Consider the following 19,598-nt stretch of genomic DNA (forward strand, 5'->3'; position numbering starts at 1 on the left):
GATCCATCCCCTGTGGTCCATTCCCAGCTTCTGGCAAACAGAGGCTAGGGTCACTATCCCTGTCCATCCTGGCTAATAGCCATTGGTGGACCTATCCTCCATGAATTTATCTAGTTCTTAACTTATCTGCCCCTTCCTTCTTGTAACAGGAATAATTTTTAGGTCATTTCAATGCCAGCCATGCAGGAAGGTTTATCTTGATTGCATGGTGTTTTAGTAGTGTAACATCTCATGATCTTTAGCTGTTGGGTAAACATTCAGAGCTCCATTTTCTTTATATTACTTAACACCTTGTTAAAACCCTGTGTTGAGAGATGGAATGTGTCTTTGATGAAAAATGCTCCATGATAGCCAGGGGTGGAGTTCAAAGTCCCTTTTGCAGAGCTGGAGAAGTAACTACGGTAGCTGTTTAGAGACTGTCCTGAAGTTCTGCATGAGTTCAAATTGAAAGAATAAAATTCAAACAGTAGACCTCAGCAATTGCTCATCTTCCCAGTAAAATGAGCAAGCTAATGTAAAGACAAGCCAATATTAGGGAAAATGATTGATTGATCAGGCACTGAGATAGGACAGCCTCTTCAGGATGAGAGAGAAGTGTAGGGTATTCCTTATAATTAAGGCTCTCTTTTTCAGGGTTTATTTTTAGTAATTTAAGTTTTATGTAGATGTCCAAATATCAGTGGTTTTCTGGGCTCTCTTGGATAATGAGAAGATATTTTTCAAGTGCTTCCCAAAATTTTTGAGTAACTAGGACTTACATATCATAAAAATTAAAGTATAAAAATGACTTACATGTTAGTTTAAGCTTTGTATCGTTGTTATTGAACCCCTGGTATAACACTGATTGCGTGTGTTCACTAGTGCACTTTAACATAGTACCGTTTCAAATGTTAAAGCACACTAGGGAACCTTTAGTGCGCACCAGCAGGGTCTACAGGGATCAATTAACGCACAACACCTTAGTGCGGTTTAGAAATCAGACCCCAGTGGTCCTCATTACTGCTCTGTGTAGGAGAGCCCTTAGATACAAACCAGGGAGCAGGAACAGAACCTATATAAATAAACTGCACTGGGAAAGAGGTGAAGTCAACATAAATAGTCATCTTTTCCAGTGTTTATTAGATACATATCACTTTCATTCTTTTTGTAGTGGGGGTATTTTATTGGGGTTTATTGGCCAAAACCTAAAATCAGAAGCCCTATTTATAATTGAATTTCTTTGCCCCTGAACTTTGCCAGTGGACCATGAAAGTGCATTCAGAAGGGAGCAGGTACTCGCCACATCAGTTTGCAAGGACAGAAACCTGATCTACAGATAGCTTAGTTTCTTTTAAGGACTTTTGTTTTTCAACCTGTTCTATTCCAAGCAGCTATGCATCATGCAAACACACCCTGAAGTGACGCAGTATGGATACACTTGTGTTCCATTGTCCCAGACTTTCCTTCAGATTTGCAAGTATGTCTCCATGTTCTTGCTCCTCCCCTAATCTTAAAGGAAGAGTACTGTAGACTTCTCCTTCGTTCCTCCTCGAAATAAATTCAACCACAAAAACAAAAGTTTGGGGTAGCAGGAGGGCGATGAGACCTGTTATGATCATTGGGCCTAAACGTTTACCTTAATTTTGAGCTCAACTGTGAGAAAGTTCATAAAGTGCCACAATCACCCGTAACAATAAACGTTGGGAGGAAAAAGTGCGAAAGGGAGACAAAAACGAGATTAGTGCAAACCTAAAGGCCCCCTGCTATAACTCAAGGAGTGTGTTAAGATCATGCCTGGTCAGCGAGAAACGTGGGAGCTCAGAAATCAATAAACCAAAATTGGTGTGTCGAAAATTGGGCCTAATTGGTGAATAACGAGGGGGAGGCTATTCCGCCAGCCACTCCCTCTTAACAAAAGAAAAGACTTTTGGGAGAAAATTAGCCAAGATGGATGGACGGAGCTACCACAAAGCTGGTTAGCTGGCTGAGGGGAAGGGGAGAGCACCACCATCATTGCTGCCAACCCCACTGTCTCCTGGGACCCCAGATCTTCTTCATCCTGATCCTGAAAGATGTCCTGGTCAGAGAGAAGGAGCCAGATGACACTACCACCTCCACGGGGCCCAATCACCCCCTGGGTTGTGACACATTGTTATTCCCCGCCCTCCCCCCAAAGATTTTTTCCTTCCCCACCTAATTTCTTCTTTCCTATCCCTCTCCTTTTGCCTTCTGCTTAATAAGAGTCTGGCTTGTCTGGCCAAGACTGCATATTTTGTTGCACTGCTGTAAGCCTGTGACCAGAAAAAGGCAGCTAAAAGCAATGCCCTAAATAGCCCAATGCTGGTACAGGCCCTGGAGTGGCTGATCAGACACTGTGCCGGGCCTGTGTTTCTCCAGCAGGGAAGCTGCAAGTGAGAGCCAACACCAGAGACAGAAGCTGCATTTTCTATCTGTTCTGCTCTTTTCTCTTCCCTCTGGGGCGTGTGTCTGTCTTGTTTAGTCTTAAAGGAAGTCGGACCGGACTTTAACAGCAGCAGGATTTCCAGCCCTTCTCAACTAACTTCTTCTCTTCCCCACCGGCACAGGACCGTTATTACCACCCTAGAGAGAGACACAAGGTGGGTGAGGCAGTATCTTATTATCTCATCCATCTCGTCTCACCAATACCCTGGGACCAGCATGGCTACAACACTGCAAACATCTTCAAGGCTGTCAAACAAGTTTGTTTTTTTTCCTTCTCCTTAAAATCTCTCTTCAGTTAAAGGGAAAGGGAACAAGGGATGGTGTTAAGATGAATCCCTTATTTAATACTTTCCATTTCAAATGCTTTAACTGCTTTTCTATCTTTTGTATATCTTTAATAACAGGTTAAAAGAATATGTACTGATGTGTGTGTCATGGTACTAAGCAAGCTGCTGTCTCGGTACATCAAACTGTTTAACATTGGACAGCGACAGGGTCAAGCTAACATCTTTGATTCTTTGGGCTCACGTATTCCACCTGTATTAATACAACAGACCACCACTGAGTGTCAGAGGGCTAGAAATTTTGGCCACTGGTGACCAAGAGCTGCAAAGATCTACAGATGTTTAAAAACGTTCCCTGGAGATTGGATGGCTCATGGGATTGTTAAACTGAGAAAGACTATTTGAAGTGGTGGATAATCCAGGTATATTGACAAAACATGCCATGAGAATTAGAGTGAGACATTAAACAGAATTCCCTTCCGCTGGTCTCATGTTACTACTTAATGGTAGCATTGTTCCCCAATAGGAATCCAGCTCCTGGGATGGAACTGACTAGAGTTGGGTGAAAAAACATCACAGAGAGTTTCACATGAAGAGTGGCTCTGAGTAGTTTAACTCTTTAAAAAATTATCTTCATATTTTTCAGTTTTCATAGAAAAACAAATTTTTAGCTTTTCAACAAAAACTCAAATTTCCTTGACATTTTTTTTGGATGAAGGTTAAAAATTTTAATGGGGCGGGGGGGGAATCTTCAAACACTTTAATAACCAACCACCAAGTCATTGGTCTGTGTGGGCCATTTCCGGAGTGATTCTGACACACCATGAAAGGAGAGTTGGCTTTATCAGTGGTTTGAGCATTGGCCTGCTAAACCCAGGGTTGTGAATACAATCCTTGAGGGGGCCATTTAGGGACCTGGGGCAAAAATTGGGGATTGGTCCTGCTTTGAGCAGGGGGTTGGACTAGATGGCCTCCTGAGGTCCCTTCCAACCCTGATAGTCTATGATCTGATGAAGTGGCAGTATGGGGAAAAGGTGACAAAACCATTGTAACTTACCTGAGTTTGTCACTTCTTCCTGACAAGTTAGTGAGACCTAATAGAGCCTCATAATTCTGCAGCCCGTCTCTCTCTGTATTCAACAAGCTGACCAGCGGCCGGACCACCTCATACACCTAAAAGTAGGGAATACTGGAGTGTCACTCTGGTTTCTGGATCTCTGTGCATTTCCATTGGTTTATCACAAAAATGCCTCAAGGGAAAATTGCATTTACTTACCCTCTCTCCTGGGAATGCTATGTCTGGATTGGAAATGGCAGCAATTTTGGCTAGAGCATGAGAAGCCTTCACTTTGCCGACATCTGTGCCTTCTAGCGCCAGAGGTATCAGGGCCTATTATAGACAGCAAAGAATGTAGGCTTATGAAAAGATTTACAGTATTGTCTTTATTTTACTTGCGCTTATTGCAGAAAGGTTTCTGGAAGAATCAAGTTTTGTCCAAATTTAGTGGACAAATAAAATTCAGAGTTGTAGAGCACATTGGATCTCATGCTTCTGTGTTGTCAAATACCCACACACGAGCCCACAGACTATTTCAGTTGCTATCAACTATCATCATTGCTTGACTGGTGGCATGCACGGGGCATGACTGAAGGGTCAGTGTTACAGCAGCCCAAATGACACCTTCTCTTGCTCAGCAGAACAGAATTCCTGGTTGATGCAAGAGCCAGCAGATATTAGAGGAAATCATTACTGATGTGCCTGGTCGAGGCACTACTTTTTGGAGTTTATAGCACAGCTATAAATGCTAACGTGCTCAACCTGTGATTGGATCCCAGCAAGCATCGCTTTAGGAAACGTCATCTCTTAAGAGGATGCAAGAAAACGAAAGCGCCATCTCATTCAGCAAATCTGCTCGTAGTGCACTCAACAAGGCAGCTAGGTAGGGCAGATATTTGAATCCTGTATCCCTGTTGTTTGTTTGGGGAGGGTATGGATGTATATATTTCAAATATTGGGGAGAAGGCTGGTCTTGTAAAAAACAACAGTTACTAACCTTTCCATAACTTTGTTTGTCAAGTTGTGTTGCACACGTGCATTCCACTGTAGGTGTTTGTGCACTCCAGTGGTACCTGGTGGGGCAGCCTGAGTGCCCTCTGCTGCCTCGCACACAGGCATAAAGGGCTGAGCTGCCCCGAACCCCCTCAGTTCCTTCCTACCAGAAAGACCCAGAAGGGGAGGAGGGCGGGTTGTGAAATGGACACGTGCCACACATCTTGAACAACAGTTACAGGTTTTCGAGTGACTGCACGTGTCCATTCCACTGTAGGTGACTCACAGGCAGTCCCATCTGGAGGTGGGCTTGGAGTCTGTTTGAACGGGGACTGGAAGACCACTCATCCAAATTTAGCATTGTCTCTAGATTGTTGAGAGATCGCCTCTTGCTGCGTGCTGGTGCATGACAGGACGACCAGTTGCCGCTTTGCAAGCATTCAATATGAGCGTGCTAGCCAGAAAAGCCGGAGAGGTCACTGGGACCTAGTTGAATGACTGAACTCTATTTGGTGGCTTCATGGTAGCCAGCTGGTTACACAGTTGAATACAACTGCATATCCATGATGAAATCCTTTGCATGGAAACAGGACTGCCCTTCATTCTGTCTGCAAATGCAATGAACAGTTGAGAGGAAGACCTGAAAGGTTTAGTCCATCCCAGATAAAATGCTAAAGCTCTAACATCCAAAGCATGTCGTCTCTCCTTCCCTTTGTTACCATGAGGTTTTGGGAAGAAGGTCGGTAAGAAAATTGCTTAGTTAATATGAAAAGTGGAGACCACTTTTGTAAGAAAACTTGGGTGAGGACAAAGGTAGACTTGGTCTGCATAGAAATCCACATATGGAGGATCAGGTACTAGAGCCCTCAACTCCCCCACTCTCCTGGCTGACATAATGACGTAACAAAAAACGCTACCTTCCTTCATCTAAAGGTGCAACAGAGCAAGTCACTAGAGGCTCAAGAAGAAAAGGAGTACTTGTGGCATCTTAGAGACTAACCAATTTATTTGAGCATGAGCTTTCGTGAGCTACAGCTCAGTCCGAAAGCTCATGCTCAAATAAATTGGTTAGTCTCTAAGGTGCCACAAGTACTCCTTTTCTTTTTGCGAATACAGACTAACACGGCTGTTACTCTGAAACCTGTCATTATGTAGAGGCTCAAGGTGGCGGGGGGGGACTCACCAGCTTCGTTAAGACTAGACTGAGGCTCCATGGTGGAATAGGGCTCTGTACCTGCAGGAACAGTCTGTCCAATCCCTTAAAAAATCTTACAACCATCGGGCTGGAATGGAGAGAACGGTTCTCCACATGTGGGCACAATGCTGATATAGCCCTTAGGTGTATTCTGATAGTGCTAATTGCCAGTCCTTGATGTTTTAAGGTCAGCATGTGCTGAATAGAAGCAAGAACAGGGAAAATCCCTTTCAGTTTGGACCAAACTCCAGTACACGTAGTTCCCTACAATGCTATGACTCTAGATACAGCCATGTAATTGGTTCCTTTTATTTGATCCTTTCACCCGTTTTCTTTTACAGAGTAAGTCCTTGTATTTATGCTTTTGCGATAGCATAAGGCAAGCTACAGCTCCTGGATACTGATGAGTTGGTGGTTTCCTATTATTCAGCAGCACGTCCTGGACTTCTCTAGAGCCGGGCTCCTCCGCCAAAGTTTACTACAAAGCCTCCAGGCCATCAGGAGAAGGGCCTGAAGACTGGGGTGGAGGAGGCAGCCGCAATTCTGTGCGTGAAGCGGAAGTGATGCGGAGTGGGTGGAGCGGTGGCCTCATTAAGAGTTCCAAGAGCACCACTGGTGTAAGGGAAAAACTCTCTGACAACTGTGCCCTGGAGCACACAGACACCTACAGTGGAACAGACATGTGCAATCACTCCAAGAAGAATTTAGTTTTCCTGCATGCTCAAGTTAAAAACCATAACCAGGCAGTCCACTTTCCCTTTTTTCAAGGGGTTACGTTTTTAGATCATTAACAATACGTATAATTAGTTTAGGCACCCCATGGCTTGTGTTAAATGAGGACAGTTCCCCCCGGATGGCTTGGAGCGGCTGGACATTGCTAACTGTGAACATCTGTTTCAGAATATTCTAAAGGTGTAACGATCACCAGTTACCTTTCCACCACCTTGAGCTACAATGGTACCACGGTCCTTGGGATCCTCACACAAGGCAAGGAATACCCTGCAAAAAACCCAGCATTGCTCAGTTAAACCGATCTGCAAAGAGGCTACATCCCACCTGTTCACTCTGTTATGATGCGAGTGGCTGATGTTCAGTGAATAGTAATACATCCAGCAGGTATATTCCCCAGTGATACCGAAGTTTTAATACAGTGCAACAACACCCTAAATTAGAGAACTGTAACATCTTTGATCCTCTTCCATTCCTCCCTGTTCCATTAGATTTGTCTAAAGTTTTGTCAGATTAGCAATCCAAACTGCAGCCTAGTGATAGACGGTCAGTTAGTTTCAGGACCAACATTTAGTTGTTTGTAAAAACTCATTTTCCTCTGCTGCCACCTTTAGCTTTTATTAGCAGAGCTCACTGGTGTGAATCCACAACGCGCAGTTTTCTTTTGACATAATGTAAATTGCGCTTTGCGTGACGAGCTTTAATGTGGCTCAGTGGTTAATACATTTGCAACCAAACCAGTTTCTTCTGTGACTTGGAAGTTTAAGCCACTTGGGCTTTAAACTGAGCTGTAAAATGCAGTGGGGCCCCCGCGTTAGGTTTTAAGTGAAGGTTTTCTCGTGTAAGATCACCTATAGTAATTACCCAAACAGCTGCCCTATGCAGCCTCAGTGCTAGATATGCTGCTTCTGGCCTCAGTGTGTGTTTGCATGAGGCAGGTATACCTGGCTAGCAGCTCCTTGGTCTGGTCCGTTAAGATGGCACTATCAGCCTTCACCATACAGGCCAGGGCAGAAATGACGCCAGCTTTCAGCAGCCGTTTCACTCGCTTCAAAACAAAGTCCTTCTTGTCCTGAAAGGGGCATTAGAAAAGAATGAGCAGGGATCCCATGAGCGGGGTGGAGTCTCTAATCGAAGGGGTGGTGGCTGCATATACAGTCACATACTTAGGCCATGTCTGCACTGCGGAGAAAGCCGGACTGCACAGCTTGGCCCCGTATGGGCGCTGGCACTGCGCACTAAGAGTTCTGCGGTATGCAGTAACTACTCCCTGTTTCAAACTGAGGTACATGACTGCTCACACTGGAGCTTTCAGTGACCAGCACCAGTGTGCACACAGGACGTTACTGCGGGGGCAAGCTGCTGTGGACATTCACACCCCGGCTTGCTGCCTGGTTAGATCCTGCCTCCTCAGGTAGGCAGACAGGATGAGTCTAATGGACTGGGACTCAGGAGACTGTGTTGATAGTCCCACTGACCTGCCTCATGACCTTGGGCAAATTGCTTCCCTGTGCCTCAGTTTCCCCCTCCCTTTGTTTTACATGTTTAGCTTGTAAATTCTTCAGGACAAGAACTGACTTTATGGATGTACAGCACCTAGCACAATGGGGGTCCCAGTCTCATTTTGGGGCCTTGAGGCATCTGTATAATGAAAGAAAGCACTGCTTAAACTTTAAATATTCTGTATCTTCCTTTAGTCCCCAGGATGTGCAGCTCAACATGTAAAAACCTGAACTGCAGGAGATGGGCAACATTACTCAGTGGAGCCCACAGCTAAGCCGTCCCATGAAGCAGCTGGGGACACAGCACTTCTCAGAAGGATTGTTGTGGGGGTTCTGGAATCCCCACCATCTGAGGAGAAGTTGTAGGGGGTCGGCAGTCCTGGGTGCAACCAACCTACCTTGGGGTGCTCCTCGGGTACATGCTGTTTGGAAAACTGCGCCAGCTGCACGAGCTCTGGGACCAGCTCTTTGACATCGTAACTGTTGGTACAGTTCACCAGCGTGGAAGCCACAGAGTACAGGATAGTCTTGTCACTCGTCTACACAGTAAATGGAAACATTAAACTGGATTGGGATGTTGCAGGGACCACTGGTAGTGTGGTGTAGCGGCTGGAGAAGAGTATGGGGTTTAGGACTCTGTTTAGGATTCTGTTCTGGGTTTTATAGTGCAGCTTTGGGCAAGTTACTTGACATCTTTGCACTTCATTATCACCATGTTAAGGATGTATAGTTACTTATAAGCAATGCTGCAAGAGGTAAGTAACACACTGAGCACTCCGAAGGAAGATACCGTTCAGCTGGTGGATGACTCACCAACCTGGTGGGACATTAAGGGGCATTATATCGTTTCATGAATGATGGTAACACCCCCCCTTCCCCCACCACCACTTTGTCACCTTCAAGATTGCCCATCAAGATTATCAACCCATGCAATGTTTGCAAGGCTGGAGGCAGAAGACAGGGGATTATTTTAGTGTGGCAAGGGGCTGTAGAGAGGAGACAGTACCTTCGCTAATTCAAACATGGCTTGCAGGGCTGGCTTATCTTCCACAAAGTCATCTTTCACGTCTGCATCCAGGGTTAGGTATGCCAGACCTTCCACAGCCCACTTCCTGGTGCGGATGTCAATGCTGCTGTTGCACAGCCACCTGAATGAGACAAAGGCTCCATCATTTTACCTGAATGATGAGAACAGATTTACAGGACAGGAAGAGGCAAAACCCCAAGGGGTGCTGGGGAACTGTGCTTTATTTTTACCAGCATCTTTGGACACCATGCAGCAGACTCAGGAAACCTTAGATCCTAATGGTGAAAGTTATCTTTGGATACAAAGTTCCCCTCGGGAATCTGGGGGTGGGGATGTACTTATGCATTTTATAAGAGAGACCTTTAATATATTATACCTTTTAGGCAATAGGGTTATCTTCTTTGGTTTCTTAGCTGGAGAGTGAGAGAGGAACCAGATGGATTTGGTTGCTAACAATGGTGAAGTAGGGGCGGGGAAACAGAAAATGGGGTATAAGAGTTCTAGGCATGGATTCCTAAATGTTTCCTGAAATGCTAGGAAAATCTGTTCAGTATCATCTAGATGTTATCAGTGTCTCAGTGTTAGACAACTTTTTAGTCAACTGAGGGAAAGTACTATGTATCTGAGGACCTTCCCAGTAGAGCTGGTACTGAAAAATATTCTGGAAAGAGAGGAGTGGAACACAAGTAACAGGTGAAGAATCCCAAGAGCACCTTTCAGTTTTGCTTACTTTCGACACTGTTTTGCCAGCTTTTCTGTGGATCCCTCAGCAAATTGTCTCAGGCCATAGTCGGTGCCTCCAGCTGATCCCAGCTTGCAAAGACCCTGAGAGAGATTGAAAGGAGACTATGTAGCTAGGTACAGGAATATGTAACATTCTCAGCGCCAGCCTCAAGTCTAGCTGAAATTTAAGAGAAAGGTAAGGAAATGTCTTCCACATAAACTGATACAGATTAACGCAAACAAAGTTCTGTATTGCTTTAAGCAGGTTTTCCATTTATATTTTTGAAGCCCGGCCTCCATTCACTGTCCATTATATGAATGAAAAGACTTTAGTCCCCACGCACAAGCCTTAAAAGAAACTTGACACAGCGGTTCAACTTTATCTAGCAGTCACTGCTATTCCACTGCCTCATGGAGAGGAAGCCAAGATGGCCAACACAAGGAGTCTTGTTGCATTACAAAGTTTGTTCTCTGCTGAGACCTGCAAGCTGCCTGCAAACTCTTTCGAGGAGGAACGCTAGTGCAAGCTCTTCTGGATAGTACCTGGCTGAGCAGCGGACGCTACTACCTTTGCAGCATTGCCAACCTAGATTGAATCCATCCCCTGGAATGGGTACAGAGGTAGAGCTCTTCCTAGGACAGGATGATAAAGTGTTGGCAGGTAGCAGAGCAGGCTGAGGACTGAAAACTCACCACGAGAGCTCGAATTTTGATCTTCTCATTCTTGGTCTTCTTGTAGACTTCCTTCAGCAGCGTCACTCCGTTGGTGATGATGAAGGTGGCCCGGCTCAGCTTGGTGGAGGCATGGATGAGGGACTCCACAGCCACCAGCTGGTCGATCTCTCTCTCAGAGCCACACAAAGCCACCATCATCTCCATGACACCCGTCATGCCCAGCAACTTGTTGCCCAAGTCAAAAGGCCCTTGCATGATCCCAGACACTGTCTGGATGGCATGGAGAGTCTTATCCATGTCCTGAGGATCAACCTTGCTCCTACAGGGGGCGGCAGAAAAAAAATTAGCAGGGGGCGGGATTAGAGGGGGAGACTGCAGTGTTATTGCCAGAGCCTCTGGTGCGTTACCAGTCTCTTTCCTTGAGGGCCACATGTTGTGGCCCCCATCCTCTATCAAACATGGCTCCATTTCCAAACTGGGATTTAGTCCAGCACCTTTTATCACAGCAACCAACTCTGAACATCCCCTTATTTTTATCCACAAGATAAGAACAGTTGCGGGAAAATGCCATGTGAGTTTTCCCACAATACCCCATCCATGAGTAGAGGAACCTCCTCTGAACTATGGCGATAGAATACCCTCTAACTTCTTTACCCGAAAAGATAAAGGGAGTCCTTTTCTTTGCACCAACTGCCAGACTGTGTTATTTGGATAACATGGACACAGGTTCACTCAGAACAGAACAGAAACTTACATTGTGGCCCAGCGGAGGAAAGCACCAGACCGGGAGTCAGCCCCGGTTTCTATTCCCAGCTCTACCCTTGACTTGTGTGACCCTTAGTGAGGCACCTCACCTCCCTGTATCTCCGTTTATCCATCTGTGGATTAAAAATGCTAAGCCACCATTCAAGCGCTTGCAGAGGTATGGGTGAAAAACACTATGTAAGTGCAAGATGCGGATTACGTCACTCGGAAGAGGGCCTACATTCAGTCACGGATGACTGGGCCGTGGCTTGTAGGCTAGATTTTAATGGCAGCCTGAAGAGGAGAGGCTCAGAGTTTCCATTATCAATCTGTTGAATCCTTCAGTGTGTCGTGAGTCAGTGTGGCCTCCCTTTGAGCCGGGGGGGAGGGACCACTTTCTCCACCCAGTTGGGCAGAGTCTGGCCAGGCCCAGCCCTCCCACGGGAAGTTGAGAGGCGGGGCAGGAAGTACAAAAGGCGGAGGCCCTAGCCCAGTAGAGGCCGAGCCAGGGAAGGAGACAGATGTGTCCTGCTTGCTGCTGCCAAGCCAGGTGGTAGCCTGGAGCTGGAGGCAGAATACCCTGACAAACCTGAGGAACTGGAGACCACGGAGCCGGATCTGGAACTTGGGTAAGAAGTAGCCCAGAGGTTTAGTTGATGGTGTTGCGGCTTAACAGCCGGTTGGCGTGTTGCGGGAAGATCCCCGCTGACCCGGCGGTGGTAGGGCCCTGGGTTGGAAGGCAGTGGAGTCGGGCGGGCCTGCGTTCCCCTGCCATCCCACCCCTGGGGTGGCTGCCTCCCTGCCTGTTTTCCCAGCGCTCCCTTGCCTAAGGGTTAGCGCTATAGAGTGTTTATCAGCTCTACCCTGACTAGGGCCTCTTGACCATTGGGAATTAACCCTGTTACAAAGGCCGGGACGCTACGCCTGGTGACGTACTGAGGCGGTGTGGCCTCCCTGTGAGCCAGAGGGGGAGGCATGACTGCACCCTCCCTACATAGAGCTTTTCTGGTTGCCTCCTCCCTTGAAGAGCTCTAGCCTGCAAAGAGCTTTTTAACTACAGTGGAAGAATAAGACATAGGGCACATTTTATTTTGGCCTAGTCCCTACTGCTAAGAATCTGAAAGCATTACACAGCATCTGATCCAATCCCAGGTCCTTGAGCTCTACTTTGCATTTCTGGGTGTCCGTCCCCACCCTAACTCACTTGATGTACTCTTCACAGATCTCTCTGAAGTTGTCTCGCTCAGGATCACATCGCAGGTCATCATACAGCTTATTCAGGAGAATGGAAGTGATCATCCGGGTGTTCTCCGTTAAGGGCAGGCAATTGGGAAGCTCGGGAACCTGGCCTACGACTTTCAAGATCTTTTTTAGACCTGGGACACAGAATTAATAGGGCTTTTAGAGAGGACAGGCATGTATCAAATTTATGGACTGTGCAGCAGACATTCTCCTGCACCAAACTGTACAGATTGCAATATTTTCTGACATCTGGCCTGTAAATTAACTTAATACAATCTTGTTAATCCTTAGACAAACACGTAAGCAATTGATTTACTGATGCAAGTAAAGACTACCCATGACAACAAAGTTTGCAGAATTGAGCTGTTAAACAGCAGTCATAACATTATGGGCAAGATAATATTGTCTTTTTCACAGAACTTGTTCATCAACGGGATCTGTGCTTTATTTAAAGAGACCCAAAACCTGCTGATTTTAGTGGTATGAAGGCCTTGCAATGAGGAAGAGGGGCTTTGAAATGTTAGAGGAGATTCTGGATTAAATTTCCATAAAAGTCTTTGTTAAAAGAAGGTGTTAGGGTTGAAGTGTTTCAGTGGAGCCCACCTCAACCCCCCCCCAAAACAGGATTTAAAAAAAACCCACAATAAGTTCTTCCTGTTTGAATAATATCCAGAGTTTGGCGTCTCACCACATCAGATTACTTTTCTAGATGGGGATGATTTTAAGTGTCCCTAAGAGAGGAGGGCTTGGGAAGTTTTGCTGCACATGACACACATTCAAGTCTAGGTGGGGGGAAAGGGCATTCACCACTGTCAATGACGAAGATGGTTCTAGAGTTGTCGTGGATTTTCAGATCCTTTCTTGGTATGTTCTTGCTGAGCAGGTTGAGAGCCTGGTCCCGACCTTGCCCAGACACCTTCTTACTGACCAGCATGTCCAGCAGGTGCACTGTGATCATCTTCAAATCCTTCTTCGTGTCTGCACAAAAGACAAGGCAGCAGCCGGTTAAAAGAAAGGGCACTTTGAAGGCTGATTACCCTACTGAATACCACTTATGAATGGTTATTTCATTAGAACATACATGGGGCTGTGTCCTAGCCAACGTGTCAATTTCATACACGTACTGAAAAGCATTATGGTTGCGCATGCTAATTATGGTTCTGGGGCCTACAGGTCTTCTGAATAAAGGTGTTTTTAACAGTGTTTGTTGCTGGATACTATGTGGCCTAGACCCCTGGCCTTGGTGTTTGCAAATTCTGCTTTTAGTTGCCTGTGGGTGGATCTACTGTTCAGTGCAATGGGAACCCTAGATCTCTTCACATCTCTGCCATCATTCAGTGGTTACATAGAATTAATTACCCAGCACCAGAGCTGCTTCTTTCCCATGTTGCTCCTTCTCTCCCTCCCCTGATAAGGAGTCTGTAATGACTTGTAGGAGATTGCAAACAGCCAAAGAGATTTCTTCGTTATCCACAGCCATCCACATACAAATTTTATCAATTCCCAGGAGGTGAAGGATTGCTGTGGCCTGCCCAGATGAAAGATAGGATTCAGTGTTCTAGTTCATATTATCTACATAAGCAATTTACATTTCACACTCATCACAATTCACACTTGGCATGGGCAACGAAATAATAGGAGAATATTGAATTTGTACAGTACAAGCACAGGGAGTGGTACTTCGTAAGAACTAAGAATGGCCACACTGAGTCAGACCAAAGGTCCATCTAGCCCAGTGTCCTGTCTTCAGACAGTGGCCAATGCCAGGTGCCCCGGAGGGAATGAACAGAACAGGTAATCATCAAGTGATCCATTCTCTGTTGCCCATTCCCAGCTTCTGACAATCAGAGGCTAGGTTCACCATCCCTGCCATTAATAGCCATTAATGGACCTATCTTCCATGAATTTATCTAGTTCTTTTTTGAACTCTGTTATAGTCTTGGCCTTCACAACATCCTCTGGCAAGGAGTTCCACAGGTTGACTTGTGCATTGTGTGAAGAAAGACTTCCTTTTGTTTGTTTTAAACCTACTGCCTATTAATTTTATTTGGTGACCCCTAGTACTTGTGTTATGAGAAGGAGTAAATAACACTTCCTTATTTACTTTCTCCACACCAGTCATGATTTTATAGACCTCTATCGTATCCCCACCCCCCGTAGTCATCTCTTTTCCAAGCTGAAAAGTCACAATCTCTCCTCAGACGGCAGCTGTTCCATGCCCCTAATAATTTTTGTTGCCCTTTTCTGAACCTTTTCCAATTCCAGTATCTCTCTTTTGAGATGGGGTGATCACACCTGCATGCAGTATTCAAGATATGGGTGTACCATGGATTTATATATAGAGGCAATAGGATATTTTCTGTCCTATTATCTATCCCTTTCTTAATGATTCCCAACATTCTGTGGACTTTTTTGGCTGCACATTGAGTGGGTGTTTTCAGAGGACTATCCATAATGACTCCAAGATTCCTCTCTGGAATGGTAACGGCTCATTTAGACACCATCATTTTGTATTTTATTTTATTGTTATATATTGTATGTATTATTTTTATATTTTTACTTCCTGCCTCACATTTGCATTTATAGGAGCAGTTTCTGTCCTACTAAGATCCTGAAGGGGAGACAACTAGAGAGAGCAGTTTCCAGCCAAGGGATTGCCTAGAAGGGAGGACTTAATCATCTGTATTTTATAATTGCAGTTTTCCCAGGGAGACTTTCGTACGCCCAGCACAATGGGGTCCTGCTCGGTGATAACGACGCATCCTCAGTGCTACAATAATACAAATACAGCAACTCCACACTTAAAGTCGTCCCAGTTAACATTGTTTCGTTATTAGGTTGCTGATCTATTAGAGAACATACTCGTTTACAGTCACGCAATGTTCAGTTATAAGGTTGTTCGGCTTGCCCCATTCCGCCTGCCCGGCACTCCTGCCGAGGAGTAGGGTCGAGGTGCAGGGGCTTACCCCACTCCACCCACCCGGCATTCCAGCCAGGGAGTGGGCAAGCCCCCGACCCCGCTTCCTGGCAGGAGCACCGGGTGGGTGGAACGGGGCAAGCTCCCATGCCCCAACCCAACTCTCCAGCTGGAATGCCGGGTGGGCAGGGCAGAGCAGGGCAAGCCCCCATGCCCCGACCCCACTACACCCCTGCCTCAACCAAGCTTCACAATCATCACTGGGGAGTCCAATATTAAATTGTTTGTTTAAAATTATTTAAAACTTACATTGTATATGTATATAATGTCTTTTGTCTGGCAAAAAAAATTTCCCTGGAACCTAGCCCCCCTCCCCAATTTACATTAATTCTTATGGGGAAATTGGATTCACTTAACATCATTTTGCTTAAAGTAGCATTTTCCAGGAACCAAACTACAACGTTAAGCGAGGAGTTACTGTAAATAATAATGCTACCACAATGGCGGCTCTGTAATCAATCAGGTATTGTTTAGGGCAGTACACATTACAGCCTTCACATAGGTCCAGATGGTGGATGGACTCAGTGTACAATGACCTGTGTGACAGATGAAAGCCCTCGGAAGCACAGCTGCTTCAAAAGATGTGCCAGAAGTCACGGGCACAGGGAACATTCATAACATTTTCTAACGGTAAATGCGATCTGTATCTTTGTGGGATAGGGACTGTATTCTGGTTCCATGGGGGACCATTACAGAGCTTCCTACAGGAACTAAAATCGGGGGGGGGGGGGTGATTAGCGCAAATCCTAGGATAGATAACTTTAGAGAAGCACCATGCCTTGGGGTGAATTGCATAGATGGTTCAGAGCGAATCAAGAGGCCCAGTGGGCAAATAAAGGGCTTTTGATAGAAAGGGTGAGCCTGAACTGACCGAGTGACCCGCATTTGATCCTCAGGTTTCAGAGTAGCAGCCGTGTTAGTCTGTATTCGCAAAAATTCGAATGCATCCAATGAAGTGAGCTGTAGCTCACGAAAGCTTATGCTCAAATAAATTTGTTAGTCTCTAAGGTGCCACAAGTCCTCCTTTTCTATTTGATCCACAGTTTGGCATGAGACAAACGGGGGTGGGGGGGCAAACCCTACTAAAGGATTTGAAGGATTGGAACTTGCCTCTATGTAGACGGTCTGTTTTTATAGAATGTTTTCTTTGTCATGCTTTTGTCCTAAATAAAATGTACGGAGCTCAGCGAAAGCCGGCTGGTCACTGGTAGATAGTGCTGTCTCTCGTGGTGTTGTGTATACCCCCACATGCAGCCACACAAATATGGTCTCAAAGTCTTGCGGCTTATCAGTACAGAGTCTGGATTGTCATGGGTCTGTGTCATATGCTCCTAGATAAAAAAAGGGGGCTACTTTTTCATGGGCCATTTGAGGACCATAATACCCTCCGGGGTGGGTTAACTTAAAAGGTGGCTCATAGACCCCAAAGTTTTGGTGGGCCTTCTAGATACCTTGATCTTCTTCCTCCAGCCTCTGACTTCCCCTAACGAAGGTCTTGGCTAATCACCTCCCATCCTTCTCATAGAGACCATGTATCTCACTGCTCTACCAGGCAACCTCGGACACCTTGGCATGGAGTCCAGGATCCTGGCTTAACCCACCGTTGGTCACTGCTGCCTTCTACAGGATTGTGGCTGTACATACAGCTCATTTCACAAGGGCCGGTGTTAAACCAGCCTCAGTTACATGCTGGAGAATATCTTTGAACCTGAAGCCCAAGAACAGCACTACAGGTTCAGCCCGTCAAGTTTGCACCCGATAAAAGCTAACTTTCACCCGCTGGCTTCTCTGTATTTCATTCAGTGCAAGGTTCGGTTTTCATATTTCTTTTAGAAACAGACTCAGTTCCATGAACAGCCAGATCATAGGAGTTCAACATTTATTTTCCTCGTCCTTCTAGTAAGAGAAGATAGATATGGAAGTAAGAATGGCTATTCTGAAATAGCGAGAAGCAGGTTCCTTTGAGTCCCCCGGTTGCAGCGAGAGACTGAGGCAGGGTTTCTGAGCCACGTGACTTACCCGTGCATTGTGCCCAGTGCACATGCCCGAAAGGGTCCTTACGGCTGCTAGGATCATCTCCGCATTTTTGGTTTCTATCAGCTGCAGCAGCAGCTTTACCCCATTGTTCTGGAATATCCTCTCGGCTCCCGCTTCCTCCCGCCCCAGAACAATGAGATTGTTCGCAGCCTGGGTAAAAACGAGATGAAAGAAGTCAGAGCATCAGTACATAAGGAAGTGAGCTGTAGCTCACGAAAGCTTATACTCGAATAAATTTGTTAGTCTCTAAGGTGCCACAAGTACTCCTTTTCTTTTTACTCAAGGAGTGGTAGCCAATGGCCATTCATTGGCCTCTGTGAAATGACTGTCTCAATGCACATCCTAGTGAATTCATTGCATTCAGAAGGAGACTTTGGTGCACGAAGGAAGGGAGTGATTTAGGGTAAATCTACACGGCATGTTTCTTTCAGCGGTGTGCAATGTACACATCCATGTAGACCCCCCCCAAGAGATAAACTGGTCTGTGGATGGAGAAGCATGGCTTTGACCAGTAAAGATGCCTGAAGGACAAAGGTATGTACTCAAGCACATACCCTACCCGGCTCTCTTCTCACCCAAGCCATGTCTGCTGTTTTTAGCGGTGTAGCGTCTCCCACTGCCTCCTTGCTCCTGGAGCCCTTCCCCGTGCTTCTCGCTGCAGCCCGTAGCTACATGTACACTAAATGCCGCTGCCAGTGGGGTGTAGCGTAGACGTAGCGATAGAGGGATGAAGAAAAAAGGGGTAAGGCAATAGAGGTTGGCTAAGTGAGGTGTCAGAAACTTTAACAGTTTGCAAATATTTGAAGGCATCACAACTGAAAAGGAGTCATGTGGGGTGGTGTAAGGGGGGACAGCTAGGAATAATGAAGAGAAAGAATAGTTTCCTGACAGCAAGATCTGTTAGGCCAGTGGTTCTGGGTACGCAGAGGAATTCCAGGGGGTACATCAACTCATCTAGATATTTGCCTCGTTTTACACCAGGCTACATAAGAAGCACTAGCGAAGTCAGTGCAAACTAAAATGTCATACAACGACTTGTTTATACTGCTCGCTGTACTATACACTGAAATGTAAGGACCATATTTATATTCCAGTTGATTTATTTTAGAATGGCATGGTAAAAATGAGAGAGTCAGCACTGTGTCAGTAATAGTGTGCTGTGACGGGTTTGTATGTGTGTGTCTGAGTTTGTAAATAAGTCGTTTTTAAGGGAGGTGAAACTTGGGGATACACAAGACAAATCAGACTTTTGAAAGGAGTCTTTAAACCATGATTTGAGGATTCAATAGCTCAGACATAGGTGAGAGGTTTATCGCAGGAGTGGGTGGGTGAGATTCGGTGGCCTGCGTTGTACAGGAGGTCAGACTAGATGATCATAATGGTCCCTTCTGACCTTAGTATCTATGAAACTATGAAAGGGGTACAATAGTCCGGAAAGGTTGAGAGCCACGGTGTTAGGCTGTGGAATAATGTCCCATGGGAAGGGGAGGGAGCGCTCTCTTGAGCAACCTATGACTCAACTGGGCAAAGAGCAGGTGGAGCTGGGGTCCTTCCCTTTGAACATCCGCAAACGCTTTGGGGAGGAGGGAGCGGCAGGAAGAGGGGTGTCATAAATATAAAGGGAAGGCTAAGCACCTTTAAATCCCTCCTGGCCAGAGGAAAAACCCTTTCACCTGTAAAGGGTTGAGAAGCTAAAGATATCCTTGCTGGCACCTGACCAAAATGACCAATGAGGAGACAAGATACTTTCAAAGCTGGAGGCAGGGGGAGGGCGGGACAGACAAAGGGCTCTCTCTCTCTCTGTCTGTGTTGCTTTTGCTGGGACCAGAGCAGGAATGCAGGTCAGAACTCCTGTAAAAAGTCAGTAAGCAATCTAGTTAGATATGCGTTAGATTCGGTTTTGTTTAAATGGCTGATAAAATAAGCTGTGCTGGAGCGAATGTATATTCCTGTTTTTGTGTTTTTTGTAAC

The 19,598-nt window shown here is 45.8% G+C and overlaps 1 protein-coding gene across 4 annotated transcripts in view; it reads right to left on the minus strand.

Moving 5' to 3' along the window:
* The window catches only part of UNC45B (unc-45 myosin chaperone B), a 33,767-nt gene that overhangs the window by 4,107 nt on the left and 10,062 nt on the right, over nt 1–19,598 (minus strand). The window contains exons 1-13 of one of the 4 annotated variants that reach the window (XM_074974842.1): nt 18,203–18,274; nt 17,610–17,777; nt 13,973–14,141; nt 13,421–13,591; nt 12,576–12,747; nt 10,646–10,946; nt 9,960–10,054; nt 9,209–9,350; nt 8,601–8,741; nt 7,645–7,772; nt 6,904–6,970; nt 4,003–4,116; nt 3,784–3,899 (exon numbers count right to left, since the gene is read on the minus strand). In XM_074974842.1, the coding sequence (XP_074830943.1) occupies nt 3,784–3,899; nt 4,003–4,116; nt 6,904–6,970; nt 7,645–7,772; nt 8,601–8,741; nt 9,209–9,350; nt 9,960–10,054; nt 10,646–10,946; nt 12,576–12,747; nt 13,421–13,591; nt 13,973–14,141; nt 17,610–17,777; nt 18,203–18,211 (1,793 nt within the window). In that variant the 5' untranslated portion in view covers nt 18,212–18,274. Of the gene's footprint in view, nt 1–2,425; nt 2,581–3,783; nt 3,900–4,002; nt 4,117–6,903; nt 6,971–7,644; nt 7,773–8,600; nt 8,742–9,208; nt 9,351–9,959; nt 10,055–10,645; nt 10,947–12,575; nt 12,748–13,420; nt 13,592–13,972; nt 14,142–17,609; nt 17,778–18,181; nt 18,275–19,598 lie in introns of those variants that run through there. The other 3 variants (XM_074974841.1, XM_074974843.1, XM_074974839.1) reach the window with 3 other exon arrangements.

Source organism: Natator depressus, chromosome 17 (assembly GCF_965152275.1).
Source record: "Natator depressus isolate rNatDep1 chromosome 17, rNatDep2.hap1, whole genome shotgun sequence".
NCBI classification, from domain to species: domain Eukaryota; kingdom Metazoa; phylum Chordata; order Testudines; family Cheloniidae; genus Natator; species Natator depressus.